Below are 22,582 nucleotides of genomic sequence, written 5' to 3' on the forward strand. Positions count from 1 at the left end.
TTCTAATATGAAGATTGATATATATCCTTAAACCTTCCAAACCACAGCAACTATAGCTAACACAAAAGTGCAGATAATGGAAAATTCTCTTTCCACCGACAAAAACTTGGCACCATTGATTGCTGATCCCATAATTAGTGAATTTTCGCAGACACCACCACATCATCCTCTTATTAGGCATCACATACTATTAGGAGGTAGTATTTTGACACCAGATTACTAAATGGAAATATATGAAATTATCATTGTTTGTCAAAAAAAACCCTACTTTTATTATATTAACATATTGTAACTATATGCTTATATTAATTATCTACATTTATAATTAACACATTAATTATAACATATTAGTAAGTATATCAATCATATATTATTTATTATAAGTTAATAAATTTATTATTTATTTAAATAATTACTATATAACTATTATATATATTGATATATTTATTAACTAATTAATATTATTTATAAATTATAATATAATTTATATATTGAAATATTTATTATTAAATATCAATAAATAATCATATTTATTAATTATTATTAGATTTATCATAAAATTTAATAATAATTAATTATATTTATGATAGAAATATACTACTGATAATTATAATAAATTTAAAATATTTATTTACTGACTAAAAATAAATTATAGTATATAAATAATAGAGAACTAGTTCTTAACTTAAAAGCAGCTCTCCACATGAGTTTTATGTAAAAATAACTATCTCTTTCAAACATAAATTATAAACTAACTATCCATTTTTTACTAAAATTATCTTTATACCTTTTAAAATACTACAGTATTACATTATCATAATACAATATTTTTTACAATAAAATAATATTATATTATATTAATATTTTTTTATAATAATACAGTATTACTTTATTATATTATATTAATGAATATTCCTCAATAATAAGATAATATTACATTATATTAGAATAATATTTTTTTATAATAATACAATTACTTTATTGTATTATATTAATACAATATTTCTTTACAATAAATAGTATAGTATTACTTTACAACATTACATAATGTAGTATAATTTTATAATAATATAGTATTACTTTATAATAGTATAATATTATTTATAATAATATAATATTATTTATAATAATATAGTGTTGCTTTATAACTGGAAAGACAATTGAATCATTTCATCCCATTTAAATAACTACTTTTAAGTTATCTTTTAAATAAAAAAAATTATTTAAAACTTAAATAAATAACTACTTTTAAATTTAAATTTAATTAGATATTTTTCATTAATTTACCCTATAAATAACCAACCAATAGACTAAAAAATAATTAACTAAATTATTTATCTCAAAACACCGTTAAAAATATGCAATATCTTCATATAGGATATCTTCACCAAATATAATAAGTTTTCAATACTATTTTCTCAAATAATTTATTCACAAAAAATAAAAAAATATTTTTTTCATAATAATTTTTTCAATAAATAACTTTAGAAATATTTTATCTGATATACCCCTACCAAACAAAACCAAAGAGAACACCCGCGTCAGCCAAAGCCTCACTGATTGAAAGCCAGTGAGACTTGGATATTGCATGATCAATTAAACTACAGCAAGTTTGCAACAAACTCTGAACGATTCAATAACTGAGAAAAAATCAATCTGAGTTCCAGCACAATCTTAACACCAAAATTTACAGCTGAGATCAAAATGTATTTGAACCAAGCCTGAACATCAATTTAATACCACTTTCACAGGGATCAGAGAGACAAACTGAGGAGAGGTAAGATGCCCAAATTCGCTAGTCTTTTTGATGTACCTGTGTGTCCCGCGAGAAATTCCACAACTAATAGAGAGAGAGCGATCCACAAGAACAATAACTAAAAACAGATAGGATCTGCAAAATAAACCGATATTAATCTTCAACTACCTGTGATCATTAATTAAACTTCTGCAAATTGCACTCAAACTAATCTCTCGTTACAACATCAGAAAACACAATAGTAGTCTTCCACCGGATCCAGTTGTAAAAGAAGAGTACAAATAGTCCTCAATTGGCGCCACTGCCACCAAATAGAGGATTATAGAAACCAAGTGTTCGGCTCCACACTACAAAAAAGCAGGAAAAGGACCGCTTATAATTCTTTAAAAATTAATAATTCCTGTTTGAGATGGAGTAATTCGTTTCAGCCCAACAAAAGCAAGAACATCGAAAACAGCATCATTTAATCCAGAAACCAGCAAAAAGACATATTTATAAGAGATCCAAGAATCATCTACGTATATTGGCGCCTCTTAAAATCATCAATATTTAACCAAAACACAATAACATGGCAAATTCTGCAGCCAAATCTGAACATCGAACAAGCGGGAAAAACATAGCAATCAAGAATGAATTGAGAAACAATGCATCCCTTTTTTTACAAGATAAAAAATTCCGCAACCAAGTTTCTCGAATCCATAACAGATAAAATTCCACATATTCAATATAGAGATTCCGTTAACAAATAGATTAAAAACATTGCTAGGCAGCAAAATGGACAAGAAATTGTTTTCACATTTTGCAAGCTTTTGGAAATGCTCTCGAAATGGTGCATAAAAGAAGATAGAATCTGGACAACAATCACAAGGTCGTCAGCTAGGAGCGAAAGACGTTCAAAATAATCATAATCTATAGAGAGATTATCATTTGAACTATGCAACTGCTCATCACGCGACCTTATCAATCATCAATTGATTGAAGCCCTCGGTTTAACATCAACACGCTGTACCCGAAACACACACAAATTCTTAAAAAAGATGGAAGCCTCAGAAGGAAGGCAGTAATAGGTTTGTAATCATAGAAAATTCAGACAAAATAAGTTCCACAGTCTTCATCACAGACTCCATCAACAGTGAATAATAAAAGAAAAATACAAATTTTTATCATTTCAAAAAAAAAAATTCGAGGAAATAAAGATCGATTTTGGCAGCAAAAATGGCCTCATAGAGAAGATTAGATTTTGTCGACACGGATCGATTCAGACATATGCTTGTCATTAAAGTTCTTAATCATCGGCCATGACAAAAATACTAACAACAAAATCAACAAAAAGAAAAAAAAAAAACTAATCCTAACCCTAACCCTAACAGAGTTGGGGGGAAGGGAATGGGACTCGGAATATGGGTGGTGATATATCAGGATGGTCGGCAAGGCGTCACGCCGTTACGACGAACGAGACCTAAAACCAGTTCATCGTCATCGTCCTCATTTCCTCATCCCCAAACCGATATAAGAACGACAAAGGGAAAAAAACCCTAAACTTACGAAACCGAGCCCCCGATACCGCCACCGAGAATAGAAGGGAAAACCCCTTGGAGAAAGGGGGCGGAGACCTAATGCCACAAGAACCGCGACAGCAGCATCTGATGGCATCAATTTATAGAGGTTTTGAGGGTTAGGGTTTCTTCAGTGCCTCGTTAGGGGCTGCATCTCAGCCGTCAGAATGCATCGTTGATCGTTCGTTCGCAGGTGCTTTCCTGAATGAGACTGAGCCTGGATTCACAGCCGTCCGATGGTGATCGGTGATTGCCCTGTCTGGCCGGGATTTTTTTTGCGAATAAAATTAAAGAGATTTTACGGTCTAGTCCCTAAGCTTTGGACTCATTAGGTTTGTGAAAAAAAAAATAAAATAAAATAAAATTTTGACGTGTTAGATTAATCATTAGAAAGTAATTTATTATAAAATAATTTATATTAAGTCGAAGATCTATTTTTTTTAAAAAAATTATATAAAATATCTATTATATTCTTAATAGATATAAGATAATATTATTTTGCTCCTAAATTTTATATAAATATTAATATTATATTTATATTAATATAAATATAATATTAATATATTATAATATAATATTAGATCATAATAATTTATTGTATTAATATAATACTAATATATATTACTATTATATTAATATAAATATTGATATATTAATAAAAAATTATATTAATATTAATAAAAATATTATATTGATGTAAATATTAAAATGTAATAAATATTATATTCATATAAATATTAAGATAATATTATTATAATATCACTATTCAGTATTTCATCCAACCATCTATTGAGATTTTACAAAATTTTAATCGTAGATTTTAAAAAAATATTTTAAAAAAAATATCATCACTCCTCGAAAGTGCTAAAATCTATCTCTCTCATAAATTTTTATTTTTTATAAAATATAAAAAATAACTTTTTATAAGAAAAGATTTTTTATTCTCTCTCTTTTTCAAATTTCAATTAAATAAAAGATGCCTTCTTTTTATTTTTCAAAAATTGTGCCTTCTCCTGCCACTTTTCGTCAACCAAATGTGTCCTTTATAGTAATAGGCTCAACCTTTTTTTGTGCACTTTGCTCGTTTCTCGTGAGGGACTTGATTGCTAACGATAATGATAAAGGGACATGAGCTAAAAAGTTGGTTAAATACGAGGGTTTAGGGCCAAAATAACTAAAAGATGAATTTAACACCTTTAGAAGAATATAAGCAAAATATTTTATTATCATCCGGCCAACTTAACCTCAGAGTTGTATAAGTCACAGTGTTTTGGGGTTCAAAGTACAAATAAAAAAAAATATAGAAATTAATATACAAAGATGAAATTTTTAAGAATTAATGAAAAAAATAAAAAAATATTTATACTAAATTAATAGAGTTTTTTTTCTGGTGCAGTGATATAAATTCTTACAAATAGTTTATATAGATAAATAGTAAAAATAATAAATAATAGTTTAAATTTACAAGAAAGAAATATTATAGAAATATCCCTTAACTACAGTTCAATTTCACACACTCTCTCGGCTTAAAAAGATATTAAACTAATTCTTCAAATTTTTTAAAATATTCAAAGTAATTCTATTGTTCACTTACCAATAATAATAAATGGTATTAGCTTGCCATTTCAATGGACAAAAATATCCTTCAATCACACACACACATAAAGGATCGTCGGTGAGGAAGAGATGGAGGTGGAGGGAATCATTACGGAGGAGGAGAGTAGGGTCGCAAAGGTCGATATAAAGGAGGAGGATGGTGTCAAAGATCTCATAGATGAGATTGGAGGAGGGGAGAGGATGAGAAAAAAAAAGGAGGGATCATTAGCAAAACAGGGACAGAGGTGGCAAGAGCGGTCATAACGGGAGAGGGCTTATGTGTGAGCTTGGAGGAAGATAACGAGGAGAAAAGAGGTGAGAAGGAAGGGAAGGAGAGAGGATGGGTTACTAGTGGCAAGGGAGGTAGAGGGAGTTATCGTGGAGGGGAGGGCAGACTTAGAGAAGGAGGATAAGAAGGAAAAGTGAGTGAGAAGAAAGGAAAAAAAGGAAGAGAAGTTGCTGGTAAAAAATGAATGGAGGTGAAAATAACCGCTATAGAGAGAGGACTCATGGACAAGACCCCCTTAGAGGAGGTGAATGACAAGAAGGATAAAAGGATAAGAAGTAAGAGGAGAGGTCGTCGATGAAAAATTAGTAGAAGTTGAGAGAGCCGTCATGGAGGAGGAAGGCCCGTAGATGAATTTGAAGGAGAAGAGAATGAAGAAAAGAAATAGATGAGGAAGAAAGAGAGATGCTTGTGGCAAAGGATAAGGAGAGATGCTAGCGGCAAAAGAGAAGGAGAAGAGCAATCGGAGATAACAAAGAAGGGAGATGGTGATAAAAATATTTTAATTATTTTATAAAATAATGATAGCAAATGATAGTCATGTGACAATGACATGATTCTGTTAACGGAGATAAATGATACGATTATTTTGAAATATCTCGATAATTTGAAAAACTAGTTTGATATCTTTTAAGATAGAGAAGGTATAAATCAAATTAAATTAAAATTGATAGAATATTCTTATAATTTATTCTGAAAAAGAACTAACACATATGTAACAGAATGCTGCTTCACTATTCCATTTATTTCCCTGCTCATAAATACCAGTCCCTCGTAGCGGTCAAAAAATTGGTAGAGTACACAAGAATTACATAGGCGGCATTAGAGGACGAATGGGCTTCCCTCGCCGAGCTGAGTTTATGGGCAACCGAACAGACCCCAAGACGGCATTTGAGTGCGTAACAGCTTTAGACACACTATTGGGATACATTTTCTTAAGCTTTAGTCTTTCTCATCTTAATTTGAACAAGATTAAAGCTAGGAGTGACGATCAAATCAGATCATAAATAAATCCGATCAATATAGATCAGATCAGAAAATCATCAATTTAAATACGATCTGTTATTAAACAGATTAAAAATTCAAATCTGAATCCGATCCATTTATTAAACAGATAACTCGATCCGATCTATTTAATTTATTTATTAAATAAATCAAATTAAATTAAACGAATTAAACAGATCGAGTTAAATAGATCAGAAACAGGTTAAACAAATGTTAAACAGATTAAACGAATCTTAAATAGATTAAACAGATCAGATTAAATGGATCAAAAATAGATTAAATAAATTAAACAGGTTAAATGGATTATTTGACTCAATCCAATCTAAATATTAAACGAATTAAACGAATTTAACGAATCAGATATCTAAAACTCAAATCCGATCCAATTATTAAATGGATCGATCCATTTATGATCCAAATCTATTTAATTAAAAATTCAAATCTATTTATAATGAATCGAATACGAATCGAATTGACGTATCGAATCATATTTTATCAATCTTAACTAAAACACGATGTAATTTCACTTTACTACGAGCAAACCATGTATATTTTGAACTAAATTTGAAGCCTAATTATGCGTAGCTAAACGAGATCGAAGAGAATATTTGCGAGCCTCACGCCTCACACATGCCACCCTAGCCGCAATATGCATAGAGATGACTCCATTTAACAAACCTCTAAACACGTTACATGATCGGCCAGGTTACTGTATCAAACTATGAGATAATTTTATAATTTTCAAAAATTATATATATAAAAAAATAATTATAAAAAAATTATTATATTTGATTGATGAAAAAATTATTCTAAAAAATGATACTTAAAAAATATTACTATACTTAATTAAAAATAATCTTATATAAAAATTTGATCAAATTTATATTATCATCTTTGATCAATTTTTATATAATGATTATAATCATATAACTCTTTCTATGATATCATTTACCTCTTAATTTTTTTTGTAAAATTTTTTTATTGAATGAGTATGGGAAGACACCCAAACAAATTCAATAGCTAGATATATATATATACGCTATATTTTTTGATATTTATTCTTCTCGATATTTTTATTGTCATTAATATCTCATTCTACATCTTTATTTATTAAATATATTAAAAATATTTTTATCAAATATAAATTATCATTATTTAAAAATTTATCAAATATCAACTTCTCTTAATATTTATTTTACCATCTCTCTAAAAAATAAAAATAAATCCATTAAATTTTTTACCATCTTTCTCTTTCATTCATATCAAACATGATAATCTAATATAAAAATTATATCCACACCAGATTGGGCCCAACTAAACAGACCCTTAGTCTTTTTATTCATCGAGGCAACATTTGGTCAGTTAGCATATTTACATTTTATATAAATGCACCATCCTTTTCTTGATCCACAATTTATACCAGTAATGTCTTCGGCTTCATGACCATCTGCCTCACCTGTCCTTTCTCTCTCATCAAGTAAGAGTTAATTATGACACCTTCACGATCACCTCCAACATTTCAAGATGTTAGGAGCAAACAACAAAAGTCAGCACCCAGACAATTCGCAGCTATGGTCTCTAACTCAATAATTTAAAGGGAAAAGAAGTCCCCCACGGAAAACCAGAAGAAAAATTGGAAACTTTGTTATGCAGCATATCTTTTATCAAAAGAGGTAAGAACTACATCAATCCCTGATGCGGAAGGAAACCATCATTTTATCTACTAATTTACCTATGGATGGCACCTGGCTTCTTAAGTGGCTGAAGATACACTCAAAATGGATGCTTATGCTGCTGCAAACTCACTGATGACTGGAAATGTGCGTGCGTGCGTGCGTGCGTGCGTGTATATATATACCAAGGATATATAAAAGCTAAAACCAGTACATTAATAAAATCTTCTCAATAAGCTCAGCAACTACAATGCAATAATAGTGGATTTTTTGAGGCACAAAGAACACCAGTATGTTATGCGCAAACATTTCCCATCCACTTATCACACTATTTACACAACCTAATTAAAAAAAGGGATTATAATACGTGCTACTAGAATCTTGCTGGAAGATGAACGAATTTTAAGACTTTCAAATCCTGAAAACAAGATGAAGGAACTAAAATGACCTCTCTGATAGCTCCAGCAAGGGAATGTTGGAACCTGATGCTTCTGTCTCAGCTGCTTCTAGCTATAGGTCTATCCACATGTATTGTACGTGGATCCAGTGTTGCGAGAATTTGGGGCATTGACATACCCACAGAGACAACAATCTCTGCAATCAAAACACAAATTGAAGAATGTCACTATAGTCACTGAAATTCTATCTCAACCCATGATTGCAATTTATTAAAAGCAATATGGAGGAGGGGCATCAAACAACAAAAGGAAGACAACATCTTACCAATTCCTTCGCGAACAGATAAATTTGGTCTGATAATGTCCCTAGAATTGACCAGAAATATATCACCGATATAGAGATGGTTGGTTGGAACATAGACACAACAGAGCTCCTCTTCCCCAGAGTAATTCTGTTATGAAAAAGTAATAAGCAGAAAATAACACTCAGGATTTAAAGTATAGATTTTATGTACAGCAATCATAGACCAACCGTTGGACAAGCAAACAGTTGTAAGAGGGAGGGAGGGAGGGATACATAAAGAAGGATAATGAAAATTATGCATGCATGCGTACCATGCAACTGCTGTAGGAATGAAAAATGATCGCTCACTCATCCAAACTACAAATACTTGCCCATGCATGATAAAACCAGTTTACCAATCAGCTTGTTTGACACAGATTATAATCATTAACATAACTCTTGGTACACATTGCATTTACTCTGGGTCCGCTTGATGAATCCTTCAACTATTTATTCACATCAACAGTACCAATCCATCACAGACACAAGTTTCTAATTTTTTTTCCCCATAACTTCCATCTAGGTCTCATTTGGTTTTCCGACTTCTTTCCTGATCCCTCCCCACAAGGTCGAGGTCCTTCAAAGCTTAGCCTGCTCTTTCCCATGAACTGATATAACAGTGTGTCTGTTAAACTTCATTTATTTTGGTCAGGATTCCTACAGCTCAAAAGGCCCATCAATCCTTCCACCAGTGTTCATTCCTAGCCTGCTCTTTCCTACAATCCTTCTTACTCGTTGATACTTTAGACAACGAAGCTGAGAACTATCCACAAAAACCTGATTATCTTGACTCTGTGGTTAGAGACTGGGTTTGGATCCCAATTGAACCTTGGATCAGGTTTGAATGTGGCTCAATCTGAATCGATAATCAATTAACCAATGCAATAAAAAATTATATTCATGCTGAGGTATTGCATTTTTATAGTAATTATTATTATTAGTTTTTAATGATTTTGATGAAATTGATATAATAATTAACTAAATAAATATAAGAACCTGATATGTTTTATGTCAATTGCAGGTAATTGAGTCAGGTCACACCTAATTGGGCTTAACCATGTTTTAAAGGTCAAATTAAGTGAAATTGGTTGAGCCCGATTCAGCAGGGTTTGTCATCCGGAGTCATCAGGTCTTGCATCAAAATCAGAATTCATCTCAAAGCAGAATAACCAAATCAAGATATCAATGGACCCCACACCTTATCCTTTTTGACATCATCAGCCAGAAAAAAACTAGAGGTGCAGGAAATAAATCAAGCAGTTAATCTCTCCCATCTAGTCAACTAATCTAAATTCTGGATATTTTGGTGTGAGGACCCCTAAAAGGCAAGCTACAGAACTCCAAATTGAGCAAGATTAAATCCTACAGAATTTTGAGAGAAGCAAGAAAAGAACATAATTTACATAATTGAATTTGGATTCCAGATGAGGTGGCTACAGTAGGTTGAAGTTGGTAACAATATTGGACACAACAAGAAACACCCGATACACCCAGATTCTTCTTAGTGTTTCTTGGCACAAAGATCTGATATGACAACCAATTTTGGGTGGCAAAGAACTATCTTGGAAAGAATTAAATGGAAGAAAATCAGAGTCCAAACTAATTCTGCATGAGGAGCAAACTTAGAAAGAATTGGAACCAATTCTTGAAAAACTCGATTTGGACAGCCGAAACCTTACTTTGTTTTGCAGATTTTGTGGACCCAGGAAGGTTGAAGAAGGAAGAAATTCTTCTCCTCTAATTAACCATGCCTCCTTTCCTTCTTTTACTATGGAAATCAAAATAAAATCAGAAAATTTGGACAGCATAAGGAGTAGATGGCTGGTGGTTGTTTAAAGCCTATCCAAAGGAGGAGAGATTCTATACCAAATAGAAAGAATGATATATAGAATAAAATCATAGGAAAAATACCACCTTAACCCTAGCCCTAGCCCTATTTAAGGATCGAAAAACACCAGCAAAAGGGAGAGGAGAATCATCTTTGAAAGCTAGAAATCAAGCAACGAAAGTTTGAAGTATCTGAAAGATTTGAAGAGGATTCATTCGGCTCTGCAATTCCTTCAGAGTTTTTAATTCTTTCTCTAGTTTACTTTGAATTTATTTTCTAGAACTCATTGTTAGGATGATTTTGGAGTTTTATTCAAGTAAACTTGAGTTTGATTTTGATATGATGAAAAGCTAAATTTCTAGCTAGGGTACCTGATGTAGCTTGGATTTAATTTCAATTCCAGAATCTTGTATTAATTTTCTTTGTTAATGCAATTGTTTGTTATTTGCACTTAATGCTTTTAAGTATTATTATCTTTGGTACTTGATTGATTTCGATTTATAATTGGTATTGGGAGGGAAGATTATAAATTGGAGTTAATAACAAACATTATAGGAATAATAATTGGAGCGGGAGCAGAAGATTTGACCTGTGGGATCTTGGAAATAATCACTATGCTTATTGAACTAATTGAAATCTATTTTACTATTGGAAGATAGATTATAGATTTTAATTAGTATATTTAATAAGACTCGGAAAAGATTATTAAATAATTTAGAATTATTTATCCTTACATTAATAATTAAATTTGGATTATTAATCGGAATAGTTGGAATTGATAATTGGTCCAAGTGAAATCAGATATATCCTAGTGCTTTATCAATCGAATTTTGATTCAGCTTTTATTGAGTTCTTTAGAGTAAATTTTATTTTCCACTGTCATTCAGTTTCGATCGTTTAGATATTAGTAAAATTAGCGTTCATTTTTTGTAATTAAACTCAGTCCTCGTGGGAACGATCTCTTATTTATCATTATATTACTTGAGCGATTTCGTGCACTTGCGAAACAGGCTATCAAGTTTTTGGCGCCGTTGCCGGGGACTGGTGCTTTAATATCAGGAATAGTTGATTTTACTAATAATCTAGATATTTTATTTCTTGAATATTTTTTAAAAAAAAATTCAAACTTGATTGGACATCTTGTTTCTTTGCATTGCATCTCCATAATTAACTTTAAGGGCACTTAACCCATTAATCGGATAAGGTGGGGATTTGATCACCCTTCCTTAGCCCAAAAACCACATCCTTCATCCTGCATAACCTAGACCTTAATCTAAAATCAATTAAATGTTGGCCTTAGGATATTCGAGCTCAATAGGACAAGAAAGCCCTAAAGTTAGACAGGGTTCGAATTGATTAATTGCTCGGTGTCTAAGGCAAGTGGTTTAAGAAGGTAGTTTTCAATTGGTTCCGTTGTCTGACCTAGCCAACTCAGTTGGTATCTAAGAAAAGCAACAAGCAGGGGACCTCCCACATCTTACACTTACCTGGCCGAGATAGTTAGTCAGTTTTGGGCTTGGAGTGCTTGAAGGCGATCTTGGAACAGTTAGGAGCTGTCTAGATCCGGGTTAACCCTAGGATAGAAAGTCCATTTTGTACTAACTTGTTTGCCATTAAAATTTAAACCTAATTAAAACACTCTTCTCTTTCATCTTTAGATTTAGGACTCCTTAGGACTCATCTCTAGAACTCTTTTCTCTCATTCCTCTTCTCTCTTCTCTTAAAAAAAAAAAGAGGATAATAATCTTTCAAAATTACAACTTGAAAAAGAGAATCGGGTCGACTTGTGAGAATTGAATCAAACCCCATTTCAAGTCAAGAAATTGAACGCACTTGTAAACAAAACATTAAAGCCGTCAGAGAAGGAAAGAAATCTGAGGCAAAAGTAGATCCAGAAATGACTGAAGATCCAAAGAGAGAAGTAATCCTAGTAGGGAATAATGATGTTGCTAGAGAGGCAAACCCCAGAGCACTGCGGGATTATGCCATGCCTACTGTGAATGGAGCTTCATCTAGCATCACAAAACCACCTGTGCAAGCAAACAACTTTGAGATCAAGCCTGCTTTGATCCAAATGATCCAGACAGCAGTTCAGTTTGGAGGATTGCCCAATGATGACCCTAATGCGCACATTGTAAACTTCTTGGAGATATGTGATACCCTTAAGCATAATGGAGTGTCAGATGATACAATTCGGCTAAGATTGTTTCCGTTTTCACTTAGAGACAAGGCTAAAGCATGGTTACAGTCTCTTCCTGCTGGCTCGATCACCACTTGGAATGACTTAGCACAAAAATTTTTGGCAAAATTCTTTCCACCTGCTAAGACTGCCAAGTTGAGGACTGACATCCAAACTTTCGTGCAATTCGACATGGAGACCTTATATGAAGCTTGGGAAAGGTTCAAGGATCTACTTAGGTGTCCACACCACGGGCTGCCTAAATGGTTGGTTGTGCAAACCTTCTACAATGGGCTGAACAACCATACCAGAATTAATATTGATGCTGCTGCTGGAGGTTCATTGATGGGGAAGTCGCTTGATGAGGCCTATGATCTTTTGGAGGAAATGGCCAACAACAATTACCAATGGCCCAATGACAGAAACATGGCGAGGAGACCTGCTGGGGTTATGAGATAGACGCTATTACTGCATTCAATGCAAAGGTAGACACTCTTTTCAAAAAATTAGATCATTTGTCTATTAATGCTGTCAATACTCGTGTGCAGACCTGTGAGATGTGTACTGGGCAACATGCTACTCAAGATTGCCCGATTGACAGCTCATTCATGCCTCCAGTACAAGAACAAGTGCAATATGTGGCAAACCAAGGAAGGCAACAGAACAATCCATACTCAAACACCTACACGCCTGCCTGGAAGAACCATCCAAATTTTTCATGGGGAAATCAACAGCAACAACAGAATTATCAGAATAGAGGACCACCTGGTTTTTCACAGCAAGAAAAGAAGTCTAACCTGGAAGAATTGGTTGCAACTCTCACCAAGGCCACTACTGATTTCATGGGTGAAACTAAGGCAAACTTTCAAAACCAACAAGCTGCCATTAAAAACTTGAAAATACAAATGGGACAGTTGGCCAACATGGTAGCTAACAGAACTCAAGGATCATTGCCTAGCAATACTGAAACGAACCCGAAGGAGCATGTGAAGACAATTACCTTGAGGAGTGAAAAACAACTAGGGGAACAACAAGGGAAAGAGCCTGTTAAAGAACAAGTAAAGGAACAAACTCAAGAAGAGACTGTGGTCAAAGAGAAGCTAAAAGAGAAAAAGAAAGAGCCAGTAAAGCCCTACAATCCACCAGTTCCTTTTCCTTAAAGGCTCAAGCAAAGTAAGGATGACAAGAACTTTCTGAAGTATTTGGAGGTCTTCAAGAAACTACACATAAATATTCTATTTGCGGAGGATTAGCTCAGATGCCTAGCTATGCCAAATTCTTGAAGGACATCCTTTCCAAAAAGAGAAGGCTAGAGGACCATGAGACAGTCATGCTCACCGAAGAGTGCAGTGCAATCATTCAGAACAAGTTACCATCAAAATTAAAGGATCCAGGGAGTTTTACAATTCCATGCAATATTGGCAATATCGAATTCACTAAAGCATTATGCGATTTAGGTGCTAGCATTAACTTAATGCCTTTATCTGTTTTCAGGAAGCTTGGACTAGGGATGTGAAACCGACCAGTGTTTCATTACAACTAGCTAATCGATCGGTGACATATCCTTAAGGCATAGTGGAGGATGTATTAGTCAAGGTGGACAAATTTATCTTCCTAGTGGATTTCATTGTCTTGGATATGGAGGAAGATAGAGAGGTTCCTTTGATATTGGGGCGTCCATTCTTTGCAACTAGCAAGGCACTTATAGATGTCCATGAGGATAAGCTTACTTTAAGAGTGGGACAAGAAGAGGTAATTTTTAACGTGCTTAATTCTTCTAAATATCTCTTGAGAATGATGAATGTTTTAGATTAGATGTGATTAATAAATTTGTTAATAAAATAATTGACAATTCTGAATATGACTTGAGTGATGGTGTTAAAAATAAATTTGAACAGTTAATTGGGTATGTTGATGTATTAAATGATGTTGAGAAAATACAGAATTCAGTAGAGGCTAAGCCAAACCCCAAGTTTGAGCTTAAGCAGCTCCCTTCTCATTTAAGATATGCATTCTTGGGAGACTCGTCTATTTTTCCTGTCATTATATCTGCTCATTTGTCTGCTAAACAAGAGAAAAAATTGTTGCATATGTTGAAAAAGCATAAGAAAGCACTAGACTGGTCTATTGATGATATTAAGGGAATTAGTCTCAGTATATGCATGCATAAAATTTTAATGGAAGAAAACTACAAACCTTCAATTGAGCATCAACGTAGGTTAAATCCTAATATGAAGGAAGTAGTTAAAGCGGAAGTAATGAAATTACTTGATGCAGGAATTATCTATCCTATTTCTGATAGTAGTTGGATGAGTCCTGTTCAAGTAGTTCCTAAGAAAGGGGGGATGACTGTTATTACAAATAATAAAAATGAGCTGATACCCACTAGAACAGTCACTGGTTGGCGTGTGTGTATTGATTATAGGAAGTTAAACAAAGCCACACGAAAGGACCATTTTCTTTTGCCTTTTATTAACCAAATGCTTGAAAGATTGTCTGGATATCCCTTCTACTGTTTTTTAGATGGTTATTCAGGATATTTTCAAATTCCTATTGTACCTAAGGATCAAGAAAAAACTACATTTACTTGTCCATATGGAACATTTGCATATAGGAGAATGCCATTTGGGTTATGTAATGCACCTGTAACTTTTTAAAGATGTATGATGTCTATATTCTCTGATATGGTTGAAAAATTCATTGAAATCTTTATGGATGATTTTTCAATTTTTGGTCCTTCTTTTGATATGTGTTTACTAACCTCTCCCAAGTTCTACAGCGTTGTGAAGAAACTAATCTTGTATTGAACTGGGAGAAATGTCATTTTATGGTGTAGGAAGGAATAGTTTTAGGCCATAAGATTTCATCTAGAGGGATAGAAGTAGACAAAGCAAACGTGGAGGTCATTGAGAAATTACCACCACCAACGTCTGTTAAAGGAGTGAGGAGTTTCTTAGGGCATGCTGGCTTCTATAGAAGATTTATAAAAGACTTCTCTAAAATTACCAAATCTCTTTGTAATTTATTGATCAAGGATGCGCCTTTTAAATTTACTGATGAGTGTTTGGTTGCTTTTAACAGGTTAAAGAGAGAATTAATCTCAGCTCCTATCATCACTGCACCTGACTGGAATCTACCATTTGAACTCATGTGTGATGCAAGCGACTATGCTATAGGAGCAGTCTTAGGACAAAGAAAGGAGAATAGACTTCATGTGGTGTACTATGCGAGTCGAACACTGAATAATGCACAGTTGAACTATGCCACCACAGAGAAAGAGTTGCTCGCCATTGTTTTTGCTTTTGATAAATTTAGGCCATATTTTATAGGAGCAAAAATAATAGTTTATACTGATCACTCAGCAATTAAATATTTACTTGAAAAGAAAGATGCGAAATCGAGACTAATTCGTTGGGTGCTCTTATTGCAGGAATTTGACTTGAAGATTAGGGACAAGAAAGGAGCAGAAAATCTTGTAGCAGATCACTTGTCTCGATTAGAGTTAAGTAAAGAAATTGAGAACACTGAGGTACCCATTAATGAGTCATTCCTTGATGAGCAATTATTTGCATTACTCACATCTAGTACACCCTGGTATGCTGATATTGTTAATTTTAAGGCATGTGATATTATTCCTCTTGAATTTAATTACCAGCAAAAAAAAAATTTACATGATGCAAAATATTATTTTTGGGAGGATCCATATTTATAAAAGTATTGTCCAGATCAGCTTATTAGGAAATGTGTGCCTGATGATGAAATTAAAAATATTTTAAAATACTGCCATTCATTAGAGTGTAGAGGCCATTTTGGACCCAACAAAACAGCTGCTAAAGTATTACAGTGTGATTTTTATTGGCCTAACCTGTTTAAAGATGCTATTGCTTTTGTTTCTTCTTGTGATCGATGTCAAAGAACTGAAAATATTTCTTTTAGACAGGAAATGCCACTAACCAATATCCTTGAAGTAAAACTATTCGATGTGTGGGGATTAGATTTTATGGGGCCTTTTCCACCTTCTCATTCAAATCAATACATCCTGGTGGCGGTGGATTATGTATCCAAATGGATTGAGGCAGTAGCACTTCCCTCTAATGATGCCAAGAGTGTGCTCAAGTTCTTAAAGAAATACATATTCACATACTTTGGTATTCCAAGGGCTATCATCATGGATGGAGGTAAGCATTTTTGTAATCGTTATTTGGATTCTCTATTGACAAAATACGGTGTTACTCATCGTGTAGGACACCATATCATCCCCAAACAAGTGGAAAAGTAGAGATCTCCATCCGTGAAATTAAAAGAATATTGGAGACTACTGTCAACTCATCAAGAAAGGACAGATCCCTAAAATTAGATGATGCGTTATGGGCATATAGAACAGCATTCAAAACGCCAATTAGGATGACCCCGTATCGTCTAGTTTATGGAAAAGCATGTCATTTACTTGTGGAGCTAGAGCATCAAGCTTACTGGGCAACTAGGTTGCTAAATTTCAATATAGAAGCTGCTGGGGAGAAAAGGTCATTACAGCTTAATGAACTTGATGAGTTCCGCCTCCATGCATATGAAAATGCAAGAATTTATAAGGAGAGAACGAAAAGATGGCATGACAAGCATATTGTGAGGCATGAATTCCAAGCAGGACAAAAGGTGTTGCTGTATAACTCCCGCCTAAAGCTATTTCCAAGCAAGCTCCGGTCTAGGTGGTCAGGTCCATTTGAGATTATACAAATTTTTCACATAGAGCCGTTGAGCTGAAGAGTGGTGATAGGACCTTCAAGGTCAATGGGCAAAGGTTGAAGGAATACATAGATGGAGGATTTGAGCAACCAAAAACCTCCATATCACTGACATAATGCATTGGGATAGTCAAGCTAACGACTATAAACTAGCGCTTCTTGGGAGGCAACCCAAGCAAAATTCTTTTTATTTTTTTATTTTTTGAGTCAATTTTAATCCTCACTATATTTTCAAGTTTGAATGGACGTTGTTCACTTTTGTAGGCACATTGAAGAAGACAAGAGAGATGAAATGACTGAGGACGAGTTGCAAACTCGCACAAGCGCATAGGCACGCTACAAAGGGGAGTACCCCTAACCTTTAAGAATGCCTTGCTATAATATGTATTGTGATGATGATCTTATCATTGAGCACAATGTCCAATTCAGGTTTGGGGTGCATTTGCATGAGCATTTCGTGTTAATAATATAGGATTGCCATTATGTTTGCATCTTTGTCTTTATTTTTTAATAAAATTTAAAAAAAAAATGGAATGTTGATTCATTGATCACTTGTAAATATAGAGGGGGACAATTTTGCCTTTGTGTTATTGTTTGGCTATCTTAGCTTTAAATTTGGAAGTCAAATTCAGGATTGACTGTTTTAAACTTGTAAATACTTAAATAAAATCTCGTATAGGAGATAGTTACTTTGCTTCGCCAATCCTATTTGTGAGCTTTGTTGCTTTGTTAAATAAATGTAGACAATTTACTTGAGAGAAATGATATAGGCATTCCTTTGGCATACCCTTTTTGATCCCTTGTATTTTCTTTTCATCCTATCTCATATCTACTGTTCATATTTTTTGAGAATAAATTGATTATAATGGTTAGAGCATATTGAATTTTTAGTTTTCCTTCCATTCAAAAAAAAAAAAAGTACAATCTACTCCACTGTTCAAGTTGCCTATAATTAGGAGCATTCATGAGCCCCATGTTTGCTTTTATGTCAAACAGTGACTTAAATTATGAGTATGCAAAGCACTTTGAGTATATGACTTGCTGAGTAACCGGATGCCTTCATCGTCCAATGTCAGTATTCGCATAAAAAGGAAATAATGACTTAAGGAAGAGTGCCAAAGTGTATAGGCTGTTCTAAAAGTATAAAATAAAATAAATAAAAGAAGGGATGTAAAGCATAAGTAATTGAGTATGCTCTGATTTATTGTGGTTAATTTATTTTCACTTATGTGACCATAACCATCATTCTTGTTGCTTTTTTTATTTTTTTTTACCCAAAAAGCCTATTGATCTCTTGAGTACGTTGTTTGCACTAGTGGAGATGGGCTGATAGGATTTTGCATTCAGGATTGGATGTTTGAACCAAATTATTTTATTAAAACTTAAAGAAGCAGGGTAGCTATTGATTGTGCATAATTTTGTTTGAGTATGAATGAGTTTGGAATAGTTAGCTTGTGGGTTTGTCTTTCGATTTTGGGTTGGGTGGTTAAGCCATGGCATTTGATATTACTCCTTTGTGTCTAGATGAATTTTGAGTATATTAATGTTAAATAAAGTTTTTAGCATTAATTTTTGTTTTAGATTCTCCATTTTTGATTTGGACTTTTTTTTGCTGGGGACAACCAAAAACTTAGGTTTGGGGGTATTTGATGTGTTGGTGCAAAAATCTGCCTGCGCCGGAGAAGCTGGAGTTGGGGAAGCCGCGGTCGCCGTCGGGACCTGCAAAGGAAGTCTAAACCGGAGGTGGGGTTGCTCCGGCAAGACCCTCCGATGCTCAAGTCAGTTCTCTATCTCAACAAGAATGGAGTGCTTGAACGGAGAATTTAGCAGAGTTTTGAGATAAGGCAAAAGAGCTTAGAGAATAACGTATCTGGGTCCCCTTTTATAGCGGGGGAGGCAACAGGCTGATGGCGACGTTTGTAACCGCCTGGTAGCGGGCCGCCCATGGTCAGGGGAATTGATTGCGAAAGGTAATGGAGCAGACACGTGGCTATCATCATAGCCCACCACATAGGGCCTGTTGCAGGTAGTGGAGCGGCGTCCGTTGCCGCTAGTTGTCAGCGAGTAGTGGGATCGTGCACACCTGCCGCAGGGAGTGGAGCAGCATCATAGCTGTTGACACAGCCTGTCAGAGAGTAGTGAGATCGTGCAGCACCTGTCGCAGGGGGAGGTGGAGCCGCGTGGAATCCGCTACAGGAAGTGGAACAGGATCTTGGCAGTTATTGTTATCCGCCAAGGGACACGGATCTGTTGATCAAGGCTCGACAGCGGTCGGAGTTCGGCCTTTGCAGGAGTCCGGGAGGAGTCCCCCCTTCGGTTGAGGTCGTGGGTGGGGTCCGGCTCCAGCAGCCGATACCGAGGTCGGAGACTGAGGTCGGAGCCCGGCTCTGTAGGAGTCGATCGGAGCGTTCTGCTGTCGATGGAGGAGCCCGGCTCCCGTAGGAGTCCGGGCGGAGCCGTTCTGCTGTCGAAGGAGGAGCCCGGCTCCCGTGGGAGTCCGGGCGGAGCCGTTCTGCTGTCGAAGGAGGAGCCCGACTCCCATGGGAGTCTGGGCGGAGCCGTTCTGCTGTCGAAGGAGGAGCCCGACTCCCGTAGGAGTCCGGGCGGAGCCGTTCTGCTGTCGAAGGAGAGCCCGGCTCCCGTGGGAGTCCGGGCGGAGCCATTCTGCTGTCGAAGGAGGAGCCCGGCTCCCGTGGGAGTCCGGGCGGAGCCGTTCTGCTGTCGAAGGAGGAGCCCGGCTCTCGTGGAGTCCGGGCGGAGCCGTTCTGCTGTCGATGGAGTAGCCCGGCTCCCTGGGAGTCCGGGCGGAGCCATTCTGCTGTCGAAGGAGGAGCCCGGCTCCCGTGGGAGTCCGGGCGGAGCCGTTCTGCTGTCGAAGGAGGAGCCCGGCTCCATGGGAGTCCGGGCGTAGCCGTTCTGCTGTCGAAGGAGGAGCCCAGCTCCCGTGGGAGTCCGGGCGGAGCCGTTCTGCTGTCGAAGGAGGAGCCCGGCTCCCGTGGGAGTCCGGGCGGAGCCGTTTCTGCTGTCGAACTCGGCCGCGGGTATTTTATACCCAACACCAGTCCTCCTACTTCCGAGTTTGAATTTCAAGCGAAGGAAGTACATAGAGAGAGATGCGCGCAGCCGGAATTATCCCTTCGAACCTTGGCCCTGTCGCCCCTATTTAATGCACGCACGTCAGAGTCCGTTTTTGATGAAGGTGACTTGAAAAGTCTTTTCAGAACCCCCGCCTGAAACGCGATCCCAAGCGTCGCTTTGCGAGAATTCATGAGCGGTCAACCCTCGATGGCGGTGAAGGGGATAAGCGCGCCACGCGGCACACATCAGTTGGCCCAGGAATACCCGCCGCCATAACTGCGGCAGGATCCATCGGCTATTTAAACCCCTCAACCCCTCGTGGCTTCATTTCTGGCGCTGTTCTTTCTGAGAGTCCTGCTTCTCTCGCCCCAGTCCCTGTCTCCTTCCCTTATACCATGTTATCTACTCGGGAGGCTATCCTCGAGGGCATTCTTAGGGTTTGGAGGAAGGAAGAAGGAGAATGGCGGCCGGTGAGAATCTTCATCGTCCCAAAAGGAGCCCAAGGAAGAATTCCTTCAACAACAGGAGTTTAATAACGGGGGCTGTCGGTGAAGTTATTCTGCTCACGAATCTCGGAGTAGCAAGATGGGGTGATACCGGTCAAGAGGGTAGAATAGCCGTCATAAGCCATGACGGGATCCTTGACGCCGTCGGGGCCGAGAGACCAGAGGCGGTCGGTGTCGACGGTGGGCAGTAGAACTTGTTGCGGGGACGGTGGAAGTAAACGCATGCCGACCTTGCCGGAGCATCTCGGGTGGCGGCGTTGGTGCCCCTCCGTCTCGGGGATCTACCCCACCCCTTTCCTGCTAAGGCTGGGACCTCGGGAACAGAATGAGGCGAGATGGGTGAGAGCTGTTACACGCACTGGAAGAATGCGACTGAGAAGGATAGAGACGAAGTTCGTAGCTCGGAGCGGTCTCCGGTTCGTTCCGCCCGAACCGTGCCCGCGATACTTGCGATGACGTGTATCATCTCTCTTTTTTTTTTCCTGACCCACAGGTCCTGTAGCGTGTATTTTTGTTAAATGAAAAAGCAATTTCAGTACCTTGTTTTGCATCTTGCGTTAAATAGTTTGCCTGCCGAACTTTCATTTTCCTTCCTTCTCTTTGCCTGTGTTACGTCGTTCCAGGTCGTCGGCGACTTTTCAGTTCATGTGGGGTCATCATTCGCCGATCTCCTTCTCGGCTTTTGTGCCGTTCGGGACACCACTCGTCAGGTTCGCTCGGATTTTTCTCCGCTGAAGTCGGGCTAAGTTTGGCTCCCTTGATAGTCCGAACGGAGAAGCCCTCTGAGAGTTAGAGTAGTTCGATCCTCGTAAGAGCCAGGGCAAAGTTTTTCTGCAATCAAATCATAAGTAAAGTTCGACTTCCGTAGAAGTCCGGGAGGAGTTGTCCTGTAGCTGACGTTGGCGGTGGAGCCCGGCTCCCGTAGGAGTCCGGGCGAAATCTTTTTTGGCGTAGGGCCGGCTCCCGTGGGAGTCCGGGCGAAGTCTTCTTGTGACGGAACCCGGCTCCCGTAGGAGTCTGGGTGAAGTCTTTTGTGGCGGAACCCGGCTCCCGTAGGAGTCCGGGCGAAGTCTTTTGTGGCAGAACCCGCTCCCGTAGGAGTCCGGGCGAAGTCTCTTTGGCGGCGAAACCCGGCTCCCGTAGGAGTCCGGGAAGTCTCTTTGGCGGCGAAACCCGGCTCCCGTAGGAGTCCGGGCGAGTCTTTTTGTGGCGGAACCCGGCTCCCGTAGGAGTCCGGGCGAAGTCTCTTTGGCGGCGAAACCCGGCTCCCGTAGGAGTCCGGGCGAAGTCTCTTTTGGCGTAGGGACCCGGCTTTCGTAGGAGTCCGGGCCTTCCACTTTGCTCATGTCTGGACGAGGTTCTCCTCCTGTTCCTGACAGGGCTGTGGGGCACATTAGGGCATTGCGAGGCCTCTCCCCCCATCCGGTCTAAAAGAACCGGGCCTTCGACTTTGCTCAAGTTAGGGCGAGGTTCTCTTCCTGTCCCTAACAGGGCTGTGGGGGCACATATGGCGTTGCAAGGCCTCTCCCCCATCCGGTCTAAAAACCGGCCTTCGACTTTGCTCAAGTTAGGATGAGGTTCTTCTCCTGTGGAGGGGGCACATATGGGCGTTGCAAGGCCTCTCCCCCCATCCAGT

The 22,582-nt window shown here is 37.3% G+C and overlaps 1 protein-coding gene, 1 long non-coding RNA gene and 3 other non-coding genes across 5 annotated transcripts in view; all 5 read right to left on the minus strand.

Moving 5' to 3' along the window:
- Positions 1–1,641: 1,641 nt before the first annotated feature.
- On the minus strand, positions 1,642–3,471 carry LOC105047498 (uncharacterized). Its single transcript, XR_832453.3, has 2 exons — positions 3,302–3,471; positions 1,642–2,103 (listed from the first exon to the last, which is right to left on the minus strand). It is a non-coding gene; the product is annotated as an uncharacterized lncRNA (long non-coding RNA).
- Positions 2,621–2,716, minus strand: LOC114914345 (small nucleolar RNA snR60/Z15/Z230/Z193/J17). The gene has a single exon (XR_003801237.1). It is a non-coding gene; the product is annotated as a small nucleolar RNA snR60/Z15/Z230/Z193/J17 (small nucleolar RNA).
- Positions 2,799–2,879, minus strand: LOC114914348 (small nucleolar RNA U83). The gene has a single exon (XR_003801240.1). It is a non-coding gene; the product is annotated as a small nucleolar RNA U83 (small nucleolar RNA).
- LOC114914346 (small nucleolar RNA Z43) lies at positions 3,146–3,241 on the minus strand. The gene has a single exon (XR_003801238.1). It is a non-coding gene; the product is annotated as a small nucleolar RNA Z43 (small nucleolar RNA).
- Positions 3,472–8,065: 4,594 nt separating the features above from the next.
- Positions 8,066–22,582, minus strand: part of LOC105047497 (protein LIKE COV 1) — a 27,227-nt gene continuing 12,710 nt past the window's right edge. Inside the window, exons 6-7 of the mRNA XM_010926435.4 lie at positions 8,596–8,722; positions 8,066–8,466 (exon numbers count right to left, since the gene is read on the minus strand). Of these exons, the coding sequence (XP_010924737.1) occupies positions 8,369–8,466; positions 8,596–8,722 (225 nt within the window). The 3' untranslated portion in view covers positions 8,066–8,368. The remainder of the gene's footprint in view (positions 8,467–8,595; positions 8,723–22,582) is intronic.

The sequence above is a fragment of the Elaeis guineensis genome, chromosome 6, assembly GCF_000442705.2.
Source record: "Elaeis guineensis isolate ETL-2024a chromosome 6, EG11, whole genome shotgun sequence".
Classification (NCBI taxonomy): Eukaryota; Viridiplantae; Streptophyta; class Magnoliopsida; order Arecales; family Arecaceae; genus Elaeis; species Elaeis guineensis.